The following is a 12808-nucleotide window of genomic DNA, read 5'->3' as shown; positions in this document are numbered from 1 at the left end:
ATAATTAATTTACTTACTTTCAGTTTTTGACAGTTTCAGGAATATTCTATGAATATCTATCAATTCAACTTCTTTTATTTTACAAAAATTAATGAACATGCGTAGTTTGAAAAAATCTGAAAACCAACTGATCTGCTTTGATACCTTTGGATTCAAATTCTTAACATTTTCATCTCCATTATTATCTCCCACCATTCTATTCCATTTTTCAGAATCCACCGAAGATAACACAAAATCCTCAAAATTTGTTGACAAAAGATTCACATAATGCTTGATCGAAGTTTCATTTTCTAAATTAGTTACAGACACTTGTACGATGAGTTCTTGCTCACTGCCTGCCAGACATTTAAGGTCATCTGCAAAGTGTGTGTTTGTGGTGGTGGTTCTTCCAATGCTGACTGCTCCTGAGTCACTCAAGTTAGTCAAAGCTGTGTTACACTTACTGAAATCCACATGATTTTTAGTCAAAGTACAGTCCAATTTTGATAGGAATATCTCACCTGTTGGTGTTGGTGGCCCCATCTGTCAGGAACCCACTGGCTTTTGCGAGCACCTCTGTGTCAGGGGTCTTGTCTTGCCACTTGATGTTCAGTAGCTTCCTGAGGCATGTTGTGTGGAAGTGGTTCAGCTTCTTGGCATGTCGTTGGTACACTGTCCAAGTTTCGCAGGCGTACAGTAGTGTGGGGAGAACTACTGCTCTGTAGACCTTTAGCTTGGTCTCAAGACTAATGCCTCTTCTGTTCCAGACATTTGCATTGAGTCTACCAAAAGCTGCGCTTGCTCTTGCAATCCTGACGTTCACTTCAACGTCGATTGTCACATTTCATGACAGTGTGCTGCCAAGGTATGTGGACCGCTCCACCGCACTGAGTCTCTGACCGTTGACTGTGATGTTGGGCTCAACGTAGGGTTTCCCTGGGGCTGGCTGATGGAGAACTTCAGTTTTCCTCGTGCTGATGGTAAGGCCGAAGTTCCTGCTGGCAGTGGCAAACTTGTCGACGCTGAGTTGCATGTCAGCTTCAGATCCAGCGTTGAGGGCACAATCATCAGCAAACAAAAAGTCTCTGATGATGTCTGTCATGACCTTCGTTTTTGCTTGAAGCCTTCTGAGGTTAAACAGCTTGCCATCTGTTCGGTACTTTAGGCCGATTCCAACATCGCCATCTCTGAAGGCATCAGTAAGCATTGCAGAGAACATGAGGCTGAACAGCGTTGGAGCCAGGACGCAGCCTTGCTTGACACCATTTGTGACAGCAAAAGGAGCAGATGTTTCACCATTGTCCTGGACTCGAGCCTGCATGCCTTCATGGAATTGGCTGACCAAGGAAATAAATTTCCGAGGGCATCCGTACTTGGCCATGATCTTCCACAGTCCCTCTCTACTCACGGTGTCGAAGGCCTTAGTGAGGTCGACATAGGTGGAGAACAGATCAGCATTTTGCTCCTGACATTTCTCTTGCAGCTGCCTTGCAGCAAACACTATGTCAGTGGTTCCGCGCTCTTTCCGGAATCCACATTGGCTCTCAGGCAAATGACCTTGGTCAAGGTGTGCTGTGAGGCGGTTAAGTAGGATCCTGGCAAGTATCTTGCCTGCGATGGAGAGCAAGGAAATGCCCCGATGGTTATCACAGGCTTGCCGGTTCCCCTTTCGCTTGTACAAGTGAATGATAGATGCATCTTTGAAATCCTGGGGGATCGTCTCTTCTTTCCACATGAGTGAGTACAGCTGATGAAGCTTCTCAGTCAGCACAGTGCCTCCATCCTTGTAGACCTCTGCTGGTATGGAGTCTGAGCCAGGTGCTTGCCACTGGATAGCAGACGGATTGCTTTCTGGGTCTCAAGAAGTGTTGGCGGATCGTCCAGTGCTTCGTTGGTGGGGACTTGTGGGAGACGATCTATGGCTTCATCATTTATGGAGGAAGGGCGATTTAAGACACTGTTGACGTGCTCAGCCCATCGTTCGAGAATGTTCTCCTTCTCGGTGATCAAGGTATTCCCATCTGCACTGAGGAGGGGGGATGATCCTGAGGATGTGGGGCCGTAGACTTCTTTTAAGGCATCATAGAACCTCTTCATATCGTGCCTGTCAGCATATCCCTGGATCTCATCAGCTTTGTCACTCAGCCACTTATCCTGCATCTGGCGTAACTTTTGCTGAACAGTCCTGCGGATGTCACTGTATGCATCCTTTTTTGATGTGGACTTTGGGTTGCTCAGGTGGGCTTGATGCAGACGGCGTTTCTCATCCAGAAGCTGCTTGATTTCATCACAGTTTTCATCAAACCAGTCTTTGTGCTTTCTGGTCATGGGTCCCAGGGTCTCTGAAGCTGTACTATAGATCAGCTCACGCAGGGTCCTCCAGTCAGACTCCACATTCTGGTTGTCCAGAGAGGCGGATTCCAGACGATCTTCCAGCAGCTCCACAAAGGACTGTTTGATGGTGATATTATTCAGCTTAGCAATGTTGGGCCTGTTGAGTGTGGAGTGTGCTGATGGAAACACTCTTCCATACGTTGGATTTATTAAAGCTGATTTGGCAGTACCTGGACTCAGCACCAAGCCCCAGCCATGCCTCTTACTGGTGGTGCCCACTACCACGTACAACCAGAAGACTCCATTGTTGCTTGGTACCAATTTTCTTAAAAGAATAAGCAAAGAATGTCAGAAACAGCATGGCATCCAGTACCTGCAGCACCACGCTTGTCAGTCACCATGGTACCTGGCCCTATGGTGCCTGGCACTAAGAGAGACAGCTGGCCAAGAATAAGAACCGTGTCGCCTTGATACGCTCTGCAGAGAAATTCAGGAGAACGGTGAGACCTAACAAGACGGTCACTATTAGTGGTTTCATCGACAAGGCACAGCCATATCACAGAACATGTGCTCTGCTGCAGCCACTGCATAATGTCAACGTCGACCTCGACCTTCATCCCTCCCTGATGTTACCATGGCAGGAAAACTGGCAATGTTGACGTCACCCTTTCAAACATCTCTACGCACACAGTGACCATAAACTATTCCCTCTACACCGACACTTGTCTCGTTGGCAGTTCCGACCAGATCGGTGATGTCCGTGTCTTCCTTTGCAAATTGTTCATGGCACTGGGGCTTGCCGTGTTTGCCTTGCAGATGCCCCGGTCTGAAGGCTAATGTCGAAAATCCTGCTTGCGTCGTAGATGTTCTATAAGCTTGCGGGTATTCTACCACTAGATGAAATCAGAAAATTAAGTTCTGCTAAATATATTGTGAGATGTACAGCAGTGGATGATTTTGAGGAATTAAAAATTAGGTCTGATATTGATTTTCCAAAAAATGCTCAAAATATTTCAAATCTACAAACCATTCGCACATATGTGTCAGATATTTTAAATTCTTCAGACATTGATCTGCATGATATGGCACCTCGTGTTCTGGTGCCACCTGTCCCTCCCTGGGAGTTAACAAAAGCAAACGTCAACATATGTGCTTCTGACACAACAAAAGGAGAATCTCCACATATAATAGCAGCATCTGTCAGAATTGAATTAGAAGAAAATTTTGATTATCATTTAAAAGTTTACAGTGATGGCTCGGTCCTGGATGATAGCAGTGCAGGATCTGCTTTTGTCATTCCTGACCTAAAAACAGAAAAATCATATTATTTAGGTAAGGGACATTCAATTTTTACAGCTGAATTGGTGGCCATCCTTATGGCTTTAAATCATCTTGTTGATATACCAATCATAATAAGTAATATCCTATTTTGTGTTGATTCTCAATCTGTCTTAAAAGGTTTGCTCCTTTTTGAGAATAATCAAAGAGAAGATTTATTTTTTGAAATTAGGTATTTATTGCACTCCCTATTTGTGAAGGGTACAAATGTTGATTTTTGTTGGATACCATCCCACACTGGATTCCGTTATAACGACCAAGCAGATAGGGCAGCAAAAAGGGGAGCAAAAAATCATATAGATAGTATAAAAGTATATTGCCCATTGTCATACAAGGAAATAAGCAATATACTAGAAAACTTTTATAGGTGCTTGAATTCAAGTCTAAAACCTCGTCAGTTGACTCTCTCAGACTTTGGTCCGATTCGCAGACCAATTCTGAGCTTAGCTCTCAGACTATTATCAAATTCATTACGGACCAAGTATTGTTCTGTCAAGTGTATATGCTTTAATAACCTGACAATTGAGCATATAATTTTTCACTGTAGCTTGATGAAGCCTTTTGTACACGAAAGTGTGTCTTCACAAGTGACTGAGAACTTTGATGTTTTTGACTTTTTGCATTAATTATCAGTTGTTTCGCTTGTCAGTTTAACGACTTCTCTTTTACGAAGTCCTTTAAGTAATTTCCTGTAACTGTATTTAGAGGGGTTTTTTGTTTGTTTGTTTGTTTTGTTTTTCTTTCAAATTTCACCCACATTTTTACCCTCATTTGCCCAGTTCCCCCCAACCCTCCATTCATCAACATCTCCCACCCCTTCTAACCGATAATACACAGATGTATTCATAAATACTTTTACAAAATGTCTTCAATCACCGATATGTGTGACGGGACATTAAACAAAAAATTCCTTCCTTTCCTTCAATGTTCGTCCTGCAGCCTATTCTGATGTAACCTGGCTCTCCACAGCGGTAGCAGACAACCTCTCCTCTTTGACGGTTATCACGGATTCGTCCTCCCTGCCAAGAGTTGTGCCGTCCCTGGCACCAAGCTGGGTTGTCTGATGCTTGGTTGTTACTTGACATCTGACGGTTTTGACCCGACAATTGATAGTGGTCTTTGCGCTCGCTGTGTTGGGTATCTGCAGGCTTCTTGCTGTGGACTGATTTTATTTCTTGTTTCAGTGCCTTCAGCTCAGATGAAAGCTGTTTGACCATGGCCTCCAGCGATTCAGAGTGGTCTTTCCTGGGCTGGCTTTGTGTAACGTTGCATACTGTCTTCTCCGTCTTTACGGGGGCAAGAGGATGTTTTTCGACACGTCGTATTGCCTTACGAAGCTCGTCAAAGGACTTTATGGTGTCGAACTGATACGCGGATGCATCCTTAAAGTTCCTGCCGAAGTCCTGTCCAGAACATCTGCCGCAGTGCCTCATCAGTGCCTCCATTTATGTCTGAAAGTCTGCACACACGACTAAACAGACCCTCAATCCTGCAGCTCCAGTCAGCCACTGTCTCAGACTGTCCCTGTCGTGCGCTGTAGAAAGCAGCCAACACATCAGCGTCTTCGTCCACTTGCTCATAGATGCTGTCAAGCTTCGTTAGTATCTCGTCCACTGTAGCATCAGGGCCAAGGCTGACCAGGAGTGAACCAGCCTTGCCTTGGAGCGAAGCTCGGATAGCGTCAGCAATGTCCTGTGACGAGTGGTTCTCACGATGGAGGCTAAGAAGTTGGTGACGCCATAAGTCGTAGCCTTCTTCGCCGCCAAACTTTGTCAGCCATGGTTTGCGACCCACAACGCTGATGACGGGCTGAGCTAGATGTTGAGCCACAGGAGGTTCAGAATCGGCAAACTCATGGTGTCCCTGCTGCTGGTTACTGGTCTTGACTGACTCTGCGGACGGCATGTCAGCTGACAACCATGGTTGAGACGCAACAACGTTTGCCATCCATTGCCTCAAAGCTTCTTTCGAGTCTGTCTTTGGTCGTGATCCTAATGCAGTAAAAATCTTCTCTAAAGTTCTCTCTTCTTCCTCGGACAGAGGCCTATCAACGTCTTCACCACCTGTTGCCATAGTGATTAAAGATAGCACTGACAGTGAAACGTTGACACAAACGTAAGTGATTGGAAGCTGCTCAAGTTTATATGCTGGCTTCGACAGCAAAGCACAGTCCAGCAATGAATCTTAGGGAAGGGGGATTGGGGGTGGGGTGGGGGAAGGGATTCTTAACCTCTCGACGACAACTCAGTGACGACGACACAGCTGAAGATCACGTCATCACGACGACATTCACGACTGCAGTCTTCCATCTCTGCATTGAAGATGATTATTGGAATTAGCGTGGTAGGGAGGGGGGGGGAGTAAGGGGGTATCCAAGGTTGGAGGGTAGGGAGGGGGTAAGAAGGTATCCAACGGGATTTGGAATGGAAAGGTAATGGTGGAGAAGGTAAGGGTTGGGGGAAAACGATGGTAGCGATGGGGAGGGAGGTGGAAGTGATCAGTGACGACGACAAAGAAGAAAAAGAAAACTTCATCCACCGAGGTCAATGCTGACGAAACTTGAGGTAGCTGTAGTCATCGAAGACGGACATTGGGCGCCATTGTTGTTGTTGGGGTGGGTTCTATCTTCGATTATTACAGCGTTTTCCACAAGGGGGTAAGGAAGAACAAGAGGGGGAAGAAAAGGAATGAACACCTCACACAAGGTAGTTTTGCAAAGATTTTCTATTTTGATCTCTTCAGATTCAAAGGGTGAGAATGTGCGACTGCATAACAATGCGCATCAATGCGCGAACCTCTGCACAAAAAGTACATAAGCTCCATTTAATAAAAACATACAAAAAGTATTCCTAAAACAAGATAATAAATACTGTATCAACTATATTTGTAATGTACAGCATGAAAATATTTTGATAACACTTTATCATTTGAATGAATCGATCCATGGAAATGACGAAGATAATTGAGTAGAAATGAACAATAACCAAACAATCCCAGAAACAGATCACCTTCCATTAGTTTACAAAAATAGTAAAATTCAATAATCCAATTCATAACTAGAAAAAGTACAAAATGTTTTGACAAATAATGAAGAACCAAAAGCCAATGAATAATAAGAATAATTGGACCTAACGTTAATAACATAGATAGCCTCACCTCATCAGTGTGACAAAAGGCCAAACATTGAAACACTAGGACCCATCCGGTCCAGCCGATTCTCACGCTCTGGCTTACAGTTGCTGTGACGGGATCAGCTAAGCTATCCAGAACTCTACTCACTGACACTGAGGAGCGATGATCACAATAAAATCATATTCATAAGAAACACGCAATTGCTTCCCCTAGCATCACAAGCACAAACACGCACGCGCAATCTCAACCACACATTCATTCAAAGTGCCACAAAAATAAATGCTATTACACAGAGATGGACGGACACACACACACACACACACACACACACACACGGACAGACAGACAAGACAGAATGGGGAGATAAGGGGGGCGGCGGGGGGCTGACTTAGCTTTTTCAGAGGCCTCATGAAGTCCCTTGTTCGCGTCCTTGATCCCTAATAACATGACCACATACAAATGGTCAGATACATTTAAGACAGTCAAAGTATTTAAACATGAATAGTGTCAGGGCTTTCTAGGATCTTGGGAAAGGGAGAGGGGTGTTTTATTTAAGCAAAAATATATCAAGTCAAGTGGATGGTTGGGTTTACAAAACAATAGTTATGCTAAAACATTACTGGTACACAGTGCTGCATATTGGATCATTTTGACAACTAATGCATCATTTTTATAAATTTCTAGTAACAGTTGTGATGAATCATTGCATCTGTTAGCTTTCATTATTGACATTTTCTAATATATTTTTGTTTTGTCTCGACATCATTTACTTTTGATATTCATCCCACAGAGGTTGCAACCATCACTAAATTTTAAATGTCTCCATTACATCAGTAGCATTCCATGGGGAAATGGTCACCTTCTGCTTCAGCGTTTTAAGTAAGTATGCATGTTGTCTAACTGCGTCTAAAAAGAAAAAAATGTGGTAACAAAGAGTATCTAAATGTAAAATGCACAAAAAAACCCACAATTGGAATGAGTGAGGGTGGTGGGGGGGCATAAAGAAATTTCAAAATAGTTTTATAATGCCTGAACATTTTCTTTTTTATCTTTTAATCCCTTTTGGGGCATGGAGGATATTGAATAACGCCGTTGATATTTTTAAACAAAATTAAATATAAAAGCAAATGAAAACATTGATTTAAAAGGGTGGGGGGAGGGGAGGAACAGAAATATAAATGATCATTAAAATTCTTATCTTGTAACCTTTTCATTTAAAAAAAAAAAATGGAACACTTTCAGGCACTCTTTTCACACCTTTCAACAAACTGCAAAAATGAAAAGCTGACTTAAGATTAAAATTTTGCATAATGTCAACCACAATTATATCCACCAACACTTTGGGGCAAGACTTCCACCCTGCCCCTCCTGTTACTGCATCCCCCCTCCACACCATCCCTACTAAGGTGTGTGGGGAGGGAAGCGGTTGGGGAGGGGGGTGGAGAGAGAGTGCAGGTGTGGATTTCTATGTGTGCTTGGGTCGTGCATAATATGTGGGCATGCATGTTGTCTTACTAAAATACTAGAGCTTTTTTTTTTCTTTTTTTCTTTTTTCTTTTTTTTTTTCTTCTTTTTTTTCTTTTTTAATGTTTCAACAACGTATGAGTAGAGATCTTTGATCAATGATTTACCTTTCATGTATGTCTTTGAGTTCAGTTTGATTTTTCTGTCTTTCTCAATTCTACACCACTATCAATAATCTGTGATGATTCGAACACCCTTTAAAACTTTTTTAATATCACAATGAAGAATAAAAAAAGCTAATCTAAAATGTATACAAAAACTTGACAGTTGGAACGATGGAGGAGGGGTGAACAAAGAAATCTGCCATTCAATGCTTGAACTAAAGTTACTGACCACATTTTGCAGTAACCAGATTATTCCGTTTTCTATGATTAAGGTGACCAGTCAAAAATGATAAACTGAAAACAAAATGAGAGATGACTTCAAATATCAATAATGAAATGTTTTGTTTGTTTTTAGCCATTTTGGCTAGGAATGGGAACCACCACCATCCCTGCTATCAAAACCTGTCACTATAATGTAAACTATTCTCGTCTTTTTTGGACACTATTTCCACCCTGCCCCCTCTCCTCCCCTGCCTCCACCACCCCCACCATTCCTCTTCTTCTTTTCTTCTTTCCGTTACACGACCAACATCGACTTGCCGATGACTCTGTCGTGGTTCATGCATGCTGGGTATTTTCGTGTCTCCATAACCCACCGAACACTGACATGGATTACAGGATCTTTAACGTGCGTATTTGATCTTCTGCGTGCGTATACACACGAAGGGGGTTCAGGCACTAGCAGGTCTGCACATATGTTGACCTGGGAGATCGGAAAAATCTCCACCCTTTACCCACCAGGCGCCGTCACCGTGATTCGAACCCGGGACCCTCAGATTGAAAGTCCAACACCTAAACCACTCGGCTATTGCGCCCTTCTTCCTGCTGCTGGAAACATAATGGAAATATACCTCCTTTTTGTCCCCATCCCCTGCCCTCTTTATTCAATTGGGAAAAGGCTGGAGAGGTCTGGGGTGAATATCTTTCCAACATTGTTCCTTCTTCAATGAGCAATATTCCCATTCCGATGTTTTCAACACGCTTGCTATCGTTCTGGGATCATTCCCTACCTTCTGATTTAAAAAAATATAAATAAATGGGTGTGCGAAAAAGCCGAAACGGGGTGGGGGAGGTGTGGTGGTAATGTTTTCCCATTTTAGCTTATAGAACTTTAAATGTGAACTTCAAATACTCCTTCCTGTGGACACCCAGTGAAGGTAAACTGGCGATTTATCGATGACTACCTTTGCGTCAGATAAAAACAGGTAAGAGGCTCTCTTGCAGCAGGACTGGGATAGTGAATGAGTTCATTTACAAAGTTATTAACAAAACTAAACATTTCATTTAAACACAGCTAAGTACTTACCAGGCCGGACAACCAAGGCTGTATGGTTTCTCTCCTCCAGACGGCTAGCAACTGAGCCTGACAAAACGGCGCTTTTGACTGTGGAGACACGAACTCACATCGGTTCACCCCACGGGCGAGATGAGCTTGCGGGTTAAAAAAAAAAAAAAAAAAAAAAAAAAAAATCGTGAACCGCTCACACCAGCACTTGGCGACTCCCACCCCACCCCCTCCATTCCGCACTCGCTCTTTTTCACCCCTGTCTCTCCCGTCCACCTGTCATCTCTGTGTGAGCGTGTATGTGTATGTTATATAAATACGTATCATGTGTATGTGAGCGAGTGTGTGTGTGTGTGTGTGTGCACCTTCTTCGACATGCATATTCATTTGCACGGGGTTGTTTTTCTCCTTTCACCATCCCCCTCCTCCGTGTAGGTATATTTGTGTACAAAATGTAGTGAATGTAGATTGGTAAGGACAGATGGGAAATAAAAGCAAGGCTGAAATATCATTGGGTCTGACTCTCTCTCTCTCTCTCTCTCTCTTCGGCGTGAACCACCGCTCTGTTTTGATTGTCCCAAGCACCACAAAATCACATTGCTGCCTCTCTCTCTGATCTCTCTTTCTCTCTCTCTCTGTCCCAGGTGGCGAGATTTGGGGTGGGAGGGGGGGTCCCAGGTGGCGAGATTTGGAGTGGGAGGAAGGGGGAGGATCGGTGGGGGAAACTTGATACCCGCTAGTTCAATGTGTGGCCTCACAACGGCAACCATAACACACAGAACAAGATCAGTGACAAACCCAGAAACAATGCTAACTGTGCTAACGTAACTGTGTTCGAAGTTGCCAAGGAATGGACAGTGGAAGTGTGCATCGAGAAAGAGAGGGAGAGAGAGAACCGCCATTCTCAACCACACCATCGTGGGAATTGAGAAAACCCAACTTTGTTATAGACTACACAAATCTCGAAAAATAAATCGACTAATAAATTAAAGAGCTCTGCATGCTCTCATGATTATGAAAAATAAATATAGAAATAGTAATAATATCAAAAAATATATACAGGTGATTCGGTTCTTGATAATGGCAAAACGGGAGCAGCTTTTGGAAATCCGGAATTGAACCATGAGAAAATGTACCACTCGTAATTGTACAAACAATTTACAGTCTTTACTGCTGACCTCGTGGCCATACTCATGATTTTGATTCACATTCTAGATTTTCATAAAAATGATTACGGTCAAATTCCTTTCTGTGTAGATTCAAAATCAGTTAGATCTGCAAATTTAAAAAATATACACAAGAGAGGCAAGGCCTTCAAGACTCACTTGTGATACACTTAAAAAATTAATAGTTAAAATGTGTTCTGTACTTGTTATTATAAAGCTTGGTTAAAAAAAAAAGAAAAAAAAAGAAGAAGAAGTCCTAACCAGATTTGAACCCCGCGTGTTCAGGTGAGAAGAAACTGTCTTCCCATTACACTATCGTGGCTCCTTAACTGACGTTCTAAAATTTAATATTTGAACATACTTTTTTAAAGGGCGATAAATCAATTGCGGTATTCGCACTATGGTGAGAACGCTGTTTAAATCATATTATTCTGGTGTATCTTGGGCATTCAAAAAATCTTTAAGGGCAATAAAAAAAAATTCTTTTTAAGTCCGCGGTAAAGGAGACGTAGCTATCCTGCAATCACACTGCAACATTTAGCCGTTTTCTCTAGATCTAGATAGATGTACAAGTTTAGTTACACCCGCTGGGCATGTAGTACGACAGGACACGGTCAATTCAGTTTCTCTTTTATGTTCATTCTAGTTTTATACTTTTAAAGTTTACATGAAAATTTAGTATTTTGTTAAACTAATAACATTTAGAGTCAAGTACAAGTACTTCTAAACGTCGTAAGAAGTGAAAAGGACTTCATTTTGAGAAAAGTCAAGACTGGAAATTTTTTCGTTTCAGCGTGATCAGTTCAAGGGTATTAACTCGCATGGTTTACAATTTTTAACTGTGAATTCCGACTGATTCTGTGGATATTTTTATGGCAGTTTGGGGCATAATCCAGTAAGTGATGAGGCGTTCACAAATCTTTCTCTGGATAAATATTTCACGGTCTCCTTCTCCAACTTTCCATCACATGTAATCGTGTATTGTCGATTGAATATAGGATTGAATGGGCAGGTCAACAACTTGAAACAAAATGGCGTCGTTCGCGTTCGCGAAGAATATGAGCACGCGCTTTGAATGTGTATAAATATGTGTACGCAATTGATTTTTGCCCATGACCTTCAGGGCTCAGCCAATAGATCTGTAAAGTCCACTCGTCGTATTGATTTTAGTATTTTCCGAAAAAGACCACTTGGGCGAATGAACATAGTGAAAGCCCTGTACACACAAGCTTTTTATGTTTTGAGTATAATTTCAAAATGTCATGTTTAAGATGAGAAAGATCAGTTTAAAGCAAATTAAGTCCCCTAGCATTAATTGCAAATTAATTTCCCTTTATTACTATCTGCACCAAAACCTTTGCAAAATAAATAAAACTTCCATGCTTAGCAAAAGAAGTTCCTGTTTGAACAAAAAATGATAATAATGACTGCTCTTGGTGTTGTGTCAGAATATCAGATCAAAGTGCCAAGTTTAGAGAATACAAAAAATATAAATATAACTGTAAATGCAGTTTGCATATAATTTGGCTTCTTTTTTTATTTTTTTGTTCCCATCCCAGAGGTGCAATATTGTTTTAAACAAGATGACTGGAAAGAACTGAATTTTTCCTATTTTTATGCCTAATTTGGTGTCAACTGACAAAGTATTTGCAGAGAAAATGTCAATGTTAAAGTTTACCATGGACACACACACACACACACACACACACACACAGAGACAACTGAACACCGGGTTAAAACATAGACTCACTTTGTTTACACAAGTGAGTAAAAAAAACTGAAAAAGAAATAGATACATAATGCATTGTGACTTCTGCAAGTGATAATATGGATGTGAGGCCACGCCCCCTCAGTCGCCACCCCCCTCCTCTTCACCCCTCTCACACAGTCACTTTATCCAGTTCTCACCAGACCGCATTGGCTGAGTGCCAAGAAAATAGCTCACA

General features: G+C 42.2%; 1 protein-coding gene across 1 annotated transcript; it reads right to left on the bottom strand.

The window, feature by feature from the left end:
* Positions 1 to 5034: 5034 nt before the first annotated feature.
* LOC143300276 (uncharacterized) lies at positions 5035 to 5724 on the bottom strand. The gene has a single exon (XM_076613872.1). The coding sequence runs from the start codon at positions 5722 to 5724 to the stop codon at positions 5035 to 5037; it is 690 nt and encodes a 229-aa protein (XP_076469987.1).
* Positions 5725 to 12808: the final 7084 nt, after the last annotated feature.

The sequence above is a fragment of the Babylonia areolata genome, chromosome 26, assembly GCF_041734735.1.
Source record: "Babylonia areolata isolate BAREFJ2019XMU chromosome 26, ASM4173473v1, whole genome shotgun sequence".
Classification (NCBI taxonomy): Eukaryota; Metazoa; Mollusca; class Gastropoda; order Neogastropoda; family Buccinidae; genus Babylonia; species Babylonia areolata.
The sequence above is the reverse complement of the archived record's forward strand: the minus strand, read 5'-3'. Positions and strand labels throughout refer to the sequence as shown.

Excerpts from the sequence above, each read along its gene's own strand:
- LOC143300276 (XM_076613872.1), bottom strand. The coding sequence starts at position 5,724 with ATGGCAACAGGTGGTGAAGACGTTGATAGGCCTCTGTCCGAGGAAGAA.